This window comes from Hakea prostrata, chromosome 4 (genome assembly GCF_041222555.1).
Source record: "Hakea prostrata isolate BN-2017 chromosome 4, UWA_Hpros_2, whole genome shotgun sequence".
NCBI classification, from domain to species: Eukaryota; Viridiplantae; Streptophyta; class Magnoliopsida; order Proteales; family Proteaceae; genus Hakea; species Hakea prostrata.
In genome coordinates, this window is record NC_142603.1 from 43,355,682 (window position 1) to 43,368,762 (window position 13,081).

At 42.8% G+C, this 13,081-nt stretch overlaps 1 protein-coding gene across 2 annotated transcripts in view; it reads right to left on the reverse strand.

Annotated features, from left to right (window-relative positions):
- Positions 1-10,517: 10,517 nt before the first annotated feature.
- The window catches only part of LOC149018987 (signal peptide peptidase-like 2), a 109,124-nt gene continuing 106,560 nt past the window's right edge, over positions 10,518-13,081 (reverse strand). The window contains exons 14-15 of one of the 2 annotated variants that reach the window (XM_089153079.1): positions 11,272-11,355; positions 10,518-11,167 (exon numbers count right to left, since the gene is read on the reverse strand). In XM_089153079.1, coding sequence (XP_089009205.1) covers positions 11,073-11,167; positions 11,272-11,355 — 179 coding nt within the window. In that variant the 3' untranslated portion in view covers positions 10,518-11,072. The remainder of the gene's footprint in view (positions 11,168-11,271; positions 11,356-13,081) is intronic. The other variant, XM_089153080.1, reaches the window with a different exon arrangement.

Genomic DNA, 13,081 nt, shown 5'->3' on the forward strand with positions numbered 1-13,081 from the left:
AGAAGCACTTGGACAACCACCGATCCTGTCCGGACCCGGAGAAGGGGGAAATATTACAGCTATATCTAGTGACGTCCCTTTCGGCGGTCGGTGCGGTACTTGTTCGGGAAAAAGATAAAAAACGGTGGCCGATTTACTATGTAAGCCACGTGTTGCTAGATGCGGAGACAAGATATTCACAGATTGAGAAGCAAGCTCGGCTCTCATGATGGCCGCCGGGAAGCTAAGGCCATATTTTCGAGCTCATCCAATTGAGGTATTTACAACTTTTCCTCTTAGTAAAGTTCTTAACAAACCTGATTTGTCTGCGAAGGATGGTGTCTGGTCGGTTGAACTCGGCGAGTTCCAAGTGAGCTTTAAGCCCGAACTGCAATCAAGGCTCGGGCATTAGCCGACTTTGTAGTAGAAACTCTTTGCACCGGTGGAACCCACCATTGAGGATCCCATTATACCAACCACTTGGGAGGTATATGTGGATGGTTCGAGTAATAAAGATGGAGCGGGAGCTGGAATTCTATTAAAAAGTCCAGTGGGATTTATTATTCGATATGCTTTGAGATTCGCATTTGACGCAAGTAATAACGAAGCGAGAATATGAGGCTACGATAGCGGGACTTTGGTTGTCAAAAGCATTATCTATTGCAGATGTTACTATTTATAGTGACTCTCAACTTATAGTCAACCAAGTCCGGGGGGAGTATGGTATTAAAGAACCACGCTTGCGAAAATATCAAGAGATAGTGCGGGCATTTCAAAACCAATTTCGAATTTGAAGATATCTCGGATTTCGAGGAATGAAAATTCGGTGGCGAGATGAGCTATCCCGACTAGCCAATGCCAAGGAAAAGAATCTAGACCCTTCGGTCTACATTGAAGAGATAACTTTTCCAAGTTATCATGAGAAAGAAATTTCTTATATTGAAGCGAACGTTGCTTTGGATGGATCCAATAATCGAGTATCTAAGGGATGACAAATTACCTAAGGATCCGGTAGAGGCAAGGTTGATCAAGATTCGATCAGCTAGATTTGTCATTCAGAATGGGAGACTATACAAAAGATCTTATCTTGGACCCCTTATGAGATGTATAGGCCCCGAAGGAGCAAAATCAGCTTTGGTGAGGTTCATGAAGGAATTTGTGGAGCTCACATGGGTGGACGAGCCACGGCTCACAAAATTACGAGACTTGGGTTATATTGGCCTAAGGTCCAAGAGGCTGCTATGGAATACGTTCGTCGATGTGGTAACTGTCAAATTCATGCTACGATGTCGAAGCGCCCGGCGGAAACTATGACTTCAATTCTAAATCCCATTCCCTTTGCAATGTGGGGAATTGATATCATGGGCAAATTCACCAAGGCATCGGGCGGACGGGAATATCGATAGTAGCAATTGATTACTTCACAAAATGGGTAGAAGCCGATTGCCTGCGGCAATTCTTGAGAAAAAAAGTGGAGAAATTTGTGCTTGAATCAATCATATATCGCTTTGGGATTCCAAAGATTATTGTCATTGACCATGATACTCGGTTCGAATGTCCACAATTTGAGCAATTACGTGGAACATATATGATCGAGCATCGTATGTCCTCGGTGGCATACCCCCAAAGCAATGGACAGGTAGAGGTTACTAACCGAACACTCTGGAAGGAATAAAGAGAAGACTCGAAGTCGACAAAGCTTCTTGGGTCGAAGAACTTCATAATGTCTTGTGGGCTTATAGAACTACGGTTCGAACACCCACAGGAGAAACTCCATTCAGGTTGGCATATGGATCCGAAGCATTGGCACCGGTGGAGATAATGGCGGGGACATTACGGGATCGTGAGTTCGAGGAAAAAGCAAATGAACAAGGGCTGCTTGATAGTCTTGAGTTGTTGGACGAAGTTCGGGCAAAGGCAATAGCACGTACTCAACATTATCAAAGAAGGATAGCGTCTCATTATAATACTCGAGTGAAGAATCGTCGATACTTAGCCGGAGATTTGGTGTTGAGAAACACCCTAGCTTCCGACCCGCGTCACCAAAGAAAATTAGACCCTTCCACCGGGAAGGACCTTATATGGTTGTGAAACCGGTCGGTTCGAGGAGCTTACGGGCTGAAGAACATCAACACCCGAAAAGAGTTGGATCGTTCGTGGAATGCTAGGCATCTCAAAAAGTTTTATCCTTGAGGATGATTTCAATTTTGTTCGCGATATAATCATTTTCAACTCAATCAATGCAATTTTTGGCTTTCAACAAACTATCTTTTGATTGGGGGGCATCATACACCACATTCAAGAATAAGATCCAACTATAAGGCATCGGATGAAAATTCGTGTGGGTCCTTCAACACTTATGGAAATTGACTTTCTTAAGTCGAGGCATCGGATGAAAATCCGAGTGAGTTCCTTTTGCAAGGCGTCGGTTTAAAACCCGAGTAAGTTCCTTCGACTTATTGACTTTTTTTTTGAATTATCCTTAAGTAAAGGCATCGGTTTAAAACCACGGGTGAGTTCCTTCTCGGACTTATTGTATTTCTCCGGAAATCCTTAGGTAAAGGCATCGGTTTAAAACCCGAGTGAGTTCCTTCTCAGACTTATTGTATTTCTCCAGAAATCCTTAAGTAAAGGCATCGGTTTAAAACCCGAGTGAGTTCCTTCTCAGACTTATTGTATTTCTTCGGAAAACCTTAATTAAAGGCATTGTTTCAAACAACTAAGACCTAATGCAACAGCGATTCAAGTGGCTAGCAAAGTTCAAGATAAAGTTAATTTCTTATTTCTTCAAAAGATCCAAAGAGGCTAGTATCAAAACAATTACAAGAGCTGGATACAATCTTCGGTCAAAAAGAAAGTCATCATAGGTGATTGTTGAGAAGTTATACAAGATCAACGCGACTTTGCTAGAACAAACATATGAGTCAACCATTGGTGGGGATTCAAGGAAAAGAAGAGAAGAAATGAGGATTACAAAAATATTTCGGTATGCATAAAATCCTCCGCAATTTCATACTCTTTGTCCGGGAGAAGCATGGTCCTCGACCAAACTCTCATTCGGGACAAGCTCGTCATAATTGACTTCTTCCGGGGGAGAATAAACGGGAGAATCTTCCAGGATAATGCATAATATCTGGATCGGAAGGTGGAGGATCAATCTTATCCTTGGTCCGGTCGGGAGGAGGAATACCCGGGTCGGTAAATACTTCGGGATGGCAAACAACCTTTGTAGGGAGTCGTATCAAAATGAGGATCCTTCCTTAATATTGATTCCCATACTTTGTTCTCACCATCCCGATGCGCTTTGCAAGTTATAAGCATTCAGCATATCAACAAAAGGCTTACTTGTGTAAATACTTGAAGACGCGAGGCTCTGCGAACATCGGTTGGAAGGGATTCGGGCAAAGGAACGACAACTTGCCTTTCGGGTAACGTTTCGGATCCTTTGGCTCCCGACTTTCCAGCTGTTCGCTCCGATCGCCGGATCTTCTCCCCGGCATCATCTAAGTCCGACCGAAGACGACCAATCATCGAATTTTTTTCTCCTGCCACCCTCCCAAGCTAGATTCCGAAGGCGAGCAATCTCAACATCTTTAGCTTCGGAGATTTCCCGAAGCCTAGAAACTTCATTGCTCAATCTCTGAGCCTAATGCTTGCTTCCACTTGGTTGTGGAAGTTACCAGCAAGACTCCTGCAAACAACTTCCGAGTTAACGAGGAGCGAGAAAAGTAATTTTTCAGAATCGGAGGATAATGAAGAAAGACTTACATCACCGGTGACTTCGTAAAGACTTCATCTGGAAGTTTGGAAAGAAGCTGCGCTCTCGGAAGTCATTCGAGCAGCGGTACTCCATTCCAACGCTCTGTCAAACTCGTTTGACACTAATTCGAGCGAAGGATGAGAAGGATGAGCTACACCAAGAGAAGGATGAGCTGCATCACTTGTCACCCGACGGCGCTTCCTAGTGGCAAAATCCTCCAACTCGGAAGGAGAGGAGGAGGATGCCAAACAAGCCATGGGTTGGAAATAGGAGCAGCACCTGCTGGGGACCACACCTTCATCGAGACGCCAACATAGTTGCCTCGGATGCCCGAAGAGTCTCTTTCGGGGGTGCACCAACGATCTCACCCGGCGGGGCGTCGGCGGCACCATCGGCAGCGGGTGATCAAGATCTTCTGGGAAAGACTAGCGATCACTTCGGGCAAAGGAGGCGCGAGGACGACATCAATAGATGCTGTGGGAATCGGCTTGAAGATTCACCGGCGAGCGGTCGCCTTACGCTTGGAGGATTCACTAGCTGAAACCACCGCACTGGCCCCAACCACCACCGACGGACGATTTTCTTGCAAGATTTTGCTCCGATAAAGTTCGGGTTGATCTTGGGAGCCACTATGCAAACAAACAAGCCGTATCGATTACATAAATAAACGACAACAACAAGAGGGAAAACCCTAGTTTTTTATTACTTCCAACAAACCCAAATAACTAAACCCCAAGTATAACTACTATGCAGTTTACTTAGGGGGGAAGTGGGGAAAGAGATGAGTAATCAAGAAACTCACTTGTTCGAGAAGTTGATAGAGCTATTGTTGGAGTACGAGGAATACGGAAGCGAGGCCGAAGGACGAAAGGTCGCTTTAACACTTTAGCAAATCTAACTTGCGAGAAGACGGGATAGATGGAGAGTACCCACGAAGGCTTTAAATAGCCTCGGGTATTAAGACGACGGTTGAAGGCTAAGGACAACCGACGACCTAGATCGAAATGACGCTTGAAATCCGCGAGAAAGCAAGATCAACGGTCGGAGGGGTGCCACATGGAAACATGTGGAAGCGAGCACCTGATGTGAGAGATACCTCCAATCGTCGCACCGCCATTAAAATAATGGATGTATTTCCGATTCATTGGAAACAATGAATGGTATACAAAGGCAAGAAAACGTTTGAACTTCGCGAGAAGGGAAACGTGCGGACTTTGCAATAAATGAAGTAGTGGAGAAGATTAATGCATCTTCCCGAAACGCATCTTCACAATATTTCTACAAGATTATTATTTGGCGAGGAATGTAAAGTTAAGTGATGAGTTTTATCATTAATACTTTGATATTCAAGGCAAGATTTCGGCAGGAGACGGGGAAATATAAAGGCCAACATGAGAAAGAAATGTTTATTCATTAAATAGAGGGTAAATCTGTACAAAAAGATAACTCCCTAAGCCTTTTCTTCATTGTTGCCCGAGGGACCCTGTCGGGAGGACTTTTCTCAGGATCATGAGAAGAGCCTTCCTCAAGAATGGCATCGGTTGAGTCCTCTACAGCAGCAACTTGAGACTCGGCTTGTGATTTCTCCTCTGGAAGTGCCGGCTCGTCGGCCGGGTATGCCTCATATTGAGGGTCGGCTGGAAAAGGATCATCTTCTTCCCGAGGCCCGGTCCGGAGATCCATACCAACTTTCCCGAAGACCTCTTTGTGGCACACCTCACGAAAAGGAGCAGTGTCGAAGGCAGGGATTGATCCGAGGATTCGCTCCCAAATGTCGTTCTGCCCCAAGCGATAAGCTTGAAGGTTGTAGATACCTAGCAGCTCGGAGAAAGGTACGCTGTTCAGGTATTTCCGAAGCTCTGACTTTATATGCTCGGGCTTGCTAGGGATCGCCAACTTCAAATGTTCTTCGAGCTCCCTACTTTTGAATTCAAGCGTGTCACCAAACAACGTGGCAACTGCTTTTTGCTTCTGGCCTCGCGCTCGGCGGCGGCACGAATCTTTGACACTTCGAGGGGCCTCCTTGAGGGAGATCACTTCTTCCTCATGCTTTTCTGCAGCTCCACGGCAGCTGCGATCCAGGCTGGTCTATTTCAGAATTGGCTTTCGCCAAATTCTCTTCACGGAGTTTGCGGCAAGGAGCTGGTGCGACCAACCCGGCTCAATGCTTCCATGTGTTGATAAAAGCTCAACACATCATTCCTGGGAAGGCGGAAAATATCAGAAGAAGTCATAAGAAATTATGAAAAAAATAAGTAAGCAAGAAGACCGGTACCTTGTAGATTGACTAACAAGGGAGGTGTCATCCAAGGCTTCAAATTCCTGGCAATCAGAAGGAGCAAGACTAAGGGAGCTCCATTCTGCAGCTTTCTCGGGATCCCGAGTCACCCTGTCGGTCAGCTTCAGGGTCCACTGGGGGATGAAGACCTCCTCACCATCCGTTGAAGCTTTGGATTTTTTATTGGAGGGAGCATCAATTGTGTCATGCCTCCTCTTGGTTCGGGCGGAGGAAGAGACATTAGACCTCTCCACCATCAGTTTCTTCCCTTTACCCGAAGCATCAGCCACAGGCCTGATATTCCTGATACCCCTATAAGAGGGGTCGGGAGAGGGAATAGAAGCCTCTTGATCTACAGTCAAGGCTCTGGGCGATCGTTGCTCGGCTGTCACAACGGCCCTAGCGGCCTTCACCCGCGAGCTTTCGGGGTTCATTCTTGGAGGCACTTGCAAAGAAGAAGGACAAGAGTCGAAATTAAAAACATATCACTTCAGTCAAATTAAAGGATGGTGGTTAGAAGCTCACAATGAGCCAAGCCCCAGTACTGAAGGATGGAGTTATACTCCACTTCAAGTCCATGTATCTCTTGATACCATGGAATGGATTTGATCTTCCTGACGGCCGCCTTGTCTTCTCTGGATAAGGGAAGGCCTCGGTTATTCTCGGAAGAAGAAGTACACCTCCTCCAGGTGGTTGGGAAGTTAAGATCTGATGGAGGCGCTCGACAGAAAAAGTATCGTTCGCACCATCTTTTGTGGTTAGAAGGGCAAGTTCCTTTGACAAGGATGCTGCCCCTCCAATCGAGTTCAGCCTTATTGCGTTTGGACAGAAAAACCCATCCGCGAGGATGGGAGATAGAAAGAACATGAAAATGTACAAAGAGAGAAAGAGATGGCGTAATGCCAAGTTCAAAACACAAACCCAAGAAGCCGACGATGAGACGCCGGCTATTGGGGAGGAGCATTCCGGGACAAATGTTCCAATGATTCGAAGCTGCGGAGAACAAAGGATTAGAAAAGGGAAAGCGAACCCCGCTTTCCGGTGCATCTATATACGAGAAAATTCACCCGAAAGGGTTGAATCAACCCTCTCATCAGGGTGGGGAGCCCTAACCTGATATGAGGAAGGAAAATCAAAATCTTGGACAGTTGAAAGAAGGGTTTCCTCATTATAAATGGAGGGAACAGGCCAGGTCCACCATCGGACCCGGAAGTTTGAGGCTGCCTAGAAGACTCGACAATCTTGGAAGATCCGGACTCGAGAAGGACGGGGAGAAGTTTCGGTTTTTCTTTCTAAACCTTTTGAGAAACTTCAGCGAACTCGCGCGGAGGACGATTAGGGTTTTGTTATCACTATCCGATTGTTCGGGAGCAGGAGACGCAAAAGCCTCACTTGCTATTACCAACACTTTGGGTACCGGAGAAGCCCTATCGTCCGCCATTACTTGTTTGATAAACTACAAAAAGAAAAAGACCGGTAAACTTACTGATTCGAGTGAGGCGGAAGCTTGAGAGCAAGAAGGTGCGAAGCGAACAACAAAGGTTCAAATTCCAGACGGGAAGAATGAAACCTACGAAGACAACGAACCGCTTTTAAAACTCCCGCACGAGTGTTCGGGAATCGAACGATCGAGATTGATTCAAAATCGGCGATCAAGATTGAAAGACGTTTTGAAAGTTTGAACTCACGAATCCGAAATAGGCGTTCGGAAACCGTCGCTTGGATGACGTGAGCCACGACGAATCAAGCGCAAGGAGATATGTGGCCTTACACTCACAACGCTCGAGGAAAAGTGACCACCGCATTAAATGTGATATGACATTTAATGAAGCACGCAGAGATTATCACTGACAGCAGACCCAGATTAAAAACCAAGCCCTCGGGATCGACCGAACGCTTGGTTAGGGGGGCTCGTGATATGGAGAGATTATGATCGGACCGGGTTCATACCTGGTCCGACCCTCGACCCCGGTCGAGACGGAGAGATCCGACTGCTCCCCGAGCGAACCGGATCCGGAAGATGGCTTCTTGAAGAAGAAAGCTTATTCGGCTGCAAGCGCGCCCTAATCCTACTTATGGATTAGGGTAATCACCCTAATAATGGCAGACTCGAATTGACGGCTGCGGATAATCATTATCGAAGGGATAATCATCACATAACCTAAAGGTTATTTCAGGAGTCCTCTACTAGTCCAAACTAGTAGAAGTCCATTGCTCAACGGATCTAGCTGTTAAGATCCAACGACTACCCGAAGAAGGCTCAAGTGCATCCAACGAAGGAGATTCGAAGGTACACTCTATATAAACCTCACTACCATACAAGGTGAGGGGATCGAAAAGAATACTATCTGAGACTTAGGTTCAGATACATACTGATAGACCTAAACTATCAGCGATCTGCTATCTAGATCACCTTTCCCAGTTCTTCATTCCTTAAGCTCTGCGCTTCTAGCAGAGCCGTTTGTGATTAAGTTCATCAATTGACTTAGCCTTCGGAGGTGGACTCCCGACCCCAGCGGTCGGGCCACATCTGACGCTTTCGTTTTGCAGGATATCACGAGGAGATCTAAGGGCTGAGCAGATTTTGGACGCATCAACCCTATATTCCGTTCTTTGGTTTTAGCTTTGTTATTTTTCCCCAGTTGAAAGGAATACCAAATCTTGTGTAGCTCTTACCATTGTATGGTCTTTGCGTTGTTGTGGTTGTATGTGTTATGAATTTAATATTGGCTTGGCCAAGCAGCCATTAGGGGTGATGTTAAGGCAAATGCATCGCTTCTATATGTTTGAAATGAACAACCATTGGCTGTGAAAAGGGTCTGGAGTCTACATGACATGAGAGTGTTTCTCCAGGAAGTAGATTTTATGGTAACTGGAGAGAGAGAGAGAGGGCGTCGGTCGCCGGGGAGGGGCTGTAGTGATTGCCGGCAAGGTGGGTTTCCGAAGAGTAAGGGAAAAAGATGGGCTAGGGTTGGTTAGAGCAATTTTACATACAGATATTTTTGTCTTTATGCACACAAGAAGGTATATTCGTATTTTCCAATCGTTATTTGACGGTCAAAAAGCTTGACTGTCAAGAACAGTAACTTGGAATATTGGGTTATGCCTTGGGGGGAGGGGGGCGCTGTATAATTTTTTGCATATAAGGTTTTTTTTTTCTTCTTTCTTTCTTTCCAATCAAAAGCCCTTATATAATTTAAATATACAGTAGAATTCGGCCATTGATCCCAAGGAGATTCAGACCCTTAACCTCATATTGTGCGACTCATATTTACATCTTTTATCGTAAATAAAGAGAACTTCTATCACACAAGCATAACATTGATCCCCCATAACTATTCTTAAGGTAAAACACCAACCCAGTAACTAATGAGACAAAACAACTTTATTTGACTCATTTTATTTACTTATCATAAAGTTTAGGGCAAATTACATACAAACTTCCTAGATCTATAATCAATTATATTTATTATCACTAAAAAAAAATCAATTAAAAATACCTGCTTATTGTTTAGTAAAGCAAAATTATGATAGCAACAATGAGAAGGTATTTATAATTGATTTCTTTTTAGGGATAGTAGATATAATTATTTACAAATTCAAGGAGTTTGTGTAATTTGTGCTAAATTATACCGAGGAATTCAAAAAGACAGCCTTAAAATCTACTATAGTACAAAAAATCATGAAATGTTTGATATGTAGACTATGAGAGAATAGTATAGAAGGGATTAAGATTAATGGTTTTTTTTGGTCAACAGAAATTAATTATACAAGAGGCAAGCAGCCAACTCCAACGACCAGGGGTGATTCCTATTTGAAGGAAAGAAAGCAAAAAGACTCCATCATCAAGAAGCTTTGTCCCATTAAATGGGTTGGCTATATAGAATATTGCCTCCAATTAGATTTCTTTGAAGCCATGGTAGATACAAGGCTTAAGCTATGCATATCTTTTTCTTTTGGGAACATAGGCACCTTTTATATATAGGGAAATTGGGTAAGGATTGAACTCACAATCTCTCCACTGAGAGGTGAGATTATCAACCACTCCACCATCCTTCCTTTGTAGCTATGCATATCTTTTTTCGCCACTTCTTTTAAAGTTGTCTTAAGTCTTCTAACTCGTTCAATCTGGATTATATCATTTAAAGAGAGAAGAAACTCATTTTATAATGTGATTAGAAGGGCATATTGAAATTTCTTTCCTCCTACTTCCAGCTTATAGAGACTCTACCTCAAGTTTAAAGCAGTTAAAAAGAATGATATGAAGGCAAAGTAAACAGTCATCATCGGAGAAGCTATGGGAATGAGAAGACCAAGAAGCTGTTCAATCAACGAAGAAGCAATAAATAAGCCATGTATGGGGGGGGGGGGGGGGTGCTGATAAGTTTAGTGAGTATCATGTCAAAAGAAAGGAAATTTTCAGGTTTCTCTTACTGCTTGTACATTGCAGTACCAACTAGAAAGTTCCAGCTTGTGAAATCGTCCCTCTCCTTGATTGATGAGTGATGAGATCATGAGGGCAGAAGCCTAGTCAGGCTGGGCGGTGGTTATCAGAAACTTTTTTCTGTTATATTCTTGGCAAAGAGGTTCCCAGTCATTCACATTCAAGAACAACAACAAATAAACAGAACTGTAATTTCAAAATTGCTGCATCAGGATGTGTGAGAGTAATCAAGTTCTGCCTGAAGACAGATATGGTTTTACAGTACTTATACTTCCCAGGATTCTGATAAATATTGATAGATTGTTATTATTATTAACTTTTTTTTTTTTTTTTTTTTTTTTACAATTAATACTACCAGAGATAATTACAAGATATTAATCCAATTTCGAAGGACGGCTTGCTTTCAGGAACAATGAAACTTAACACATGACACCTAACTGCTTACCTTCAACCTGAAAATTCTTCTTCATTTTCATCAACCTGTATTTTATGTCTCAAAGAGTTGGCCTTGTTACGAAATAACTGCTAATGCAATTTCTGGCACACTGGAAGCTTCATTACATCAAAGGGGGTGTTTCTTGTCTTGCACTGAATAGAACTGACATTATGCTTTAAACTGCTGCAGAAGATTCACCAAACATTGGGCTGTCATAGCTCCATATATGTTTCATCTCATGCCTCAACAAGCCCAGTGTCACAACAGTCCCTGAATGATGAACTCATTAAAAACAGTTAGTAGCGTTAGTAGCTGTGCATCTTCTCATGAGCAGACTTTATTATGCAAGTCTTCAGAACCATATATTCCATTACCTAGTGTACATGGGACGAGGTAGAGAAGTGCCGGTTGACCTTTCCCATCCATTAAATATAAACCAAGATATGTGAGGAAAAGACCTGCAATAGGGAAAGTTTAATTTCTTGTCTACGATAGACACTCTGGATGCATGAACATTTTATTCAAAAGTGTAGTGATGGCAACAATGGCCACAAAATGAGACTGCCTCAGCTAAAACAATAGGGAAGAAAATACAACTTATCAATGATGGAGACCATTTTTTTCTTTTTCCCCAGATACTCTCATCAGTCACCAAAGTTTCCCATTTTAGGTATATTTGTTATTTTAGTGAAATAACTGCATGGTTGCTCACTTGGCAACTTGTCATGTGGATCGTGTGGGGCACATTATAATCTATATAATCAAGAAACTGAAAAATTTCCAAGACTTTCCATTCTTTTATTAAGTTGGGCCTGTAGGGAAAATGGATGATGCTATTAGAACCAACACTATTTTGGATTTCATTCCACTTTATGCTGCTGAAAGTCCATCTTTCACATTATCTGTCTCTTCTTCGGTCCTTAATATTGTTGCTTTGATGTGAACCTATAACTTCAATTTAGAGTGGCCCCTTGGTGTAAACTGAATTTTGAGGCTGATAGTTCATCTGTTGCTTCTTCAGAACCTATGCTACATGACGCCATCAGGGATCTAATTTTTGAAATCGCCTTTCCTTCAACTTCCTGATTGGCAACCTACCTCAGCCTCTCTTCTGAATGACCCCCTTTTTGAAGCACGCTTAAATGATAATTTGACGGCCATGGCATTTATACCTGTTGAGTCACTGTATAAGATTTTCATTCTTACTATCTTCATTCAAAGGCACGCTTAAATGATGATTTGGTGGCCACGGCATTTATATTTGTTGAGTCGCCATATAAGATTTTCATTCTTACTATCTTCATTCAAAGGGAAGGAAAATTTAACTTGTGGCTCACCATTTGGACTTTGTGTCAAATTTCCTTTTTTGTCTTGACCAATGTTTTGTGGTGTTTCTTCAGTTTCTCACTAATTTGGCTCCTATCCTGCCATGCATGTTGTTTTTCTAATGGTTTGATAAATTGATTGTCACTCCAAAAACAAAAACATATTGATACATATCCAGCACCGAATTGAATTACTTTCCATTGGAATCAAGTGAATCAATCTATTGTTGATAGATATAGGTGTTGGGCCTTTTATCCCTACAGTTTATTTGATAATGGGCCTATTCTATGGGCCTTAAACATGAATACTAAACTTGAGTATGGAAATATCTCCCAACTGCTAATACTTGTTACCCTGCCATCTCCCTACAACAACAACAACAACAAATAGATATTGTTTTCTGGTCTCAGTCCTAGTGAAGCTACATCAAATAGTTAATCAACTTTTTAGAAAGAGAATTTTACCTTTCAGTCCCTTAGATTGAGGCTAAACTAGTGTGTGGTCCCTTTTAGCCCATAAATTACATTTGGGTCTGCTCAAACTAACACCATTCCAAGGGTGTTAACATTGAAGGGGAAATGACCATAATACCCTCTACTAAAATAAAAAGAAATGAAATTACTAGTATACCCTTACTTGTACCATTGAAATTACAATTCTAACCCCATACCCTATTCTTAGAGAACCATCCAAGTGAGTGAAGGGGGAAGGAAATCACCCACCACCACCCCACTGCAAGAAACCTCCCACCCCCAAAAAAAAAAAAAAAAAAAAAAAAAAAGGGAAGAAGAAGAAGAAGAAAGGAAAAACTACATGCTACCCCTTCTTCCTCAATCAATCTTCCTTCTTCCCTCACCC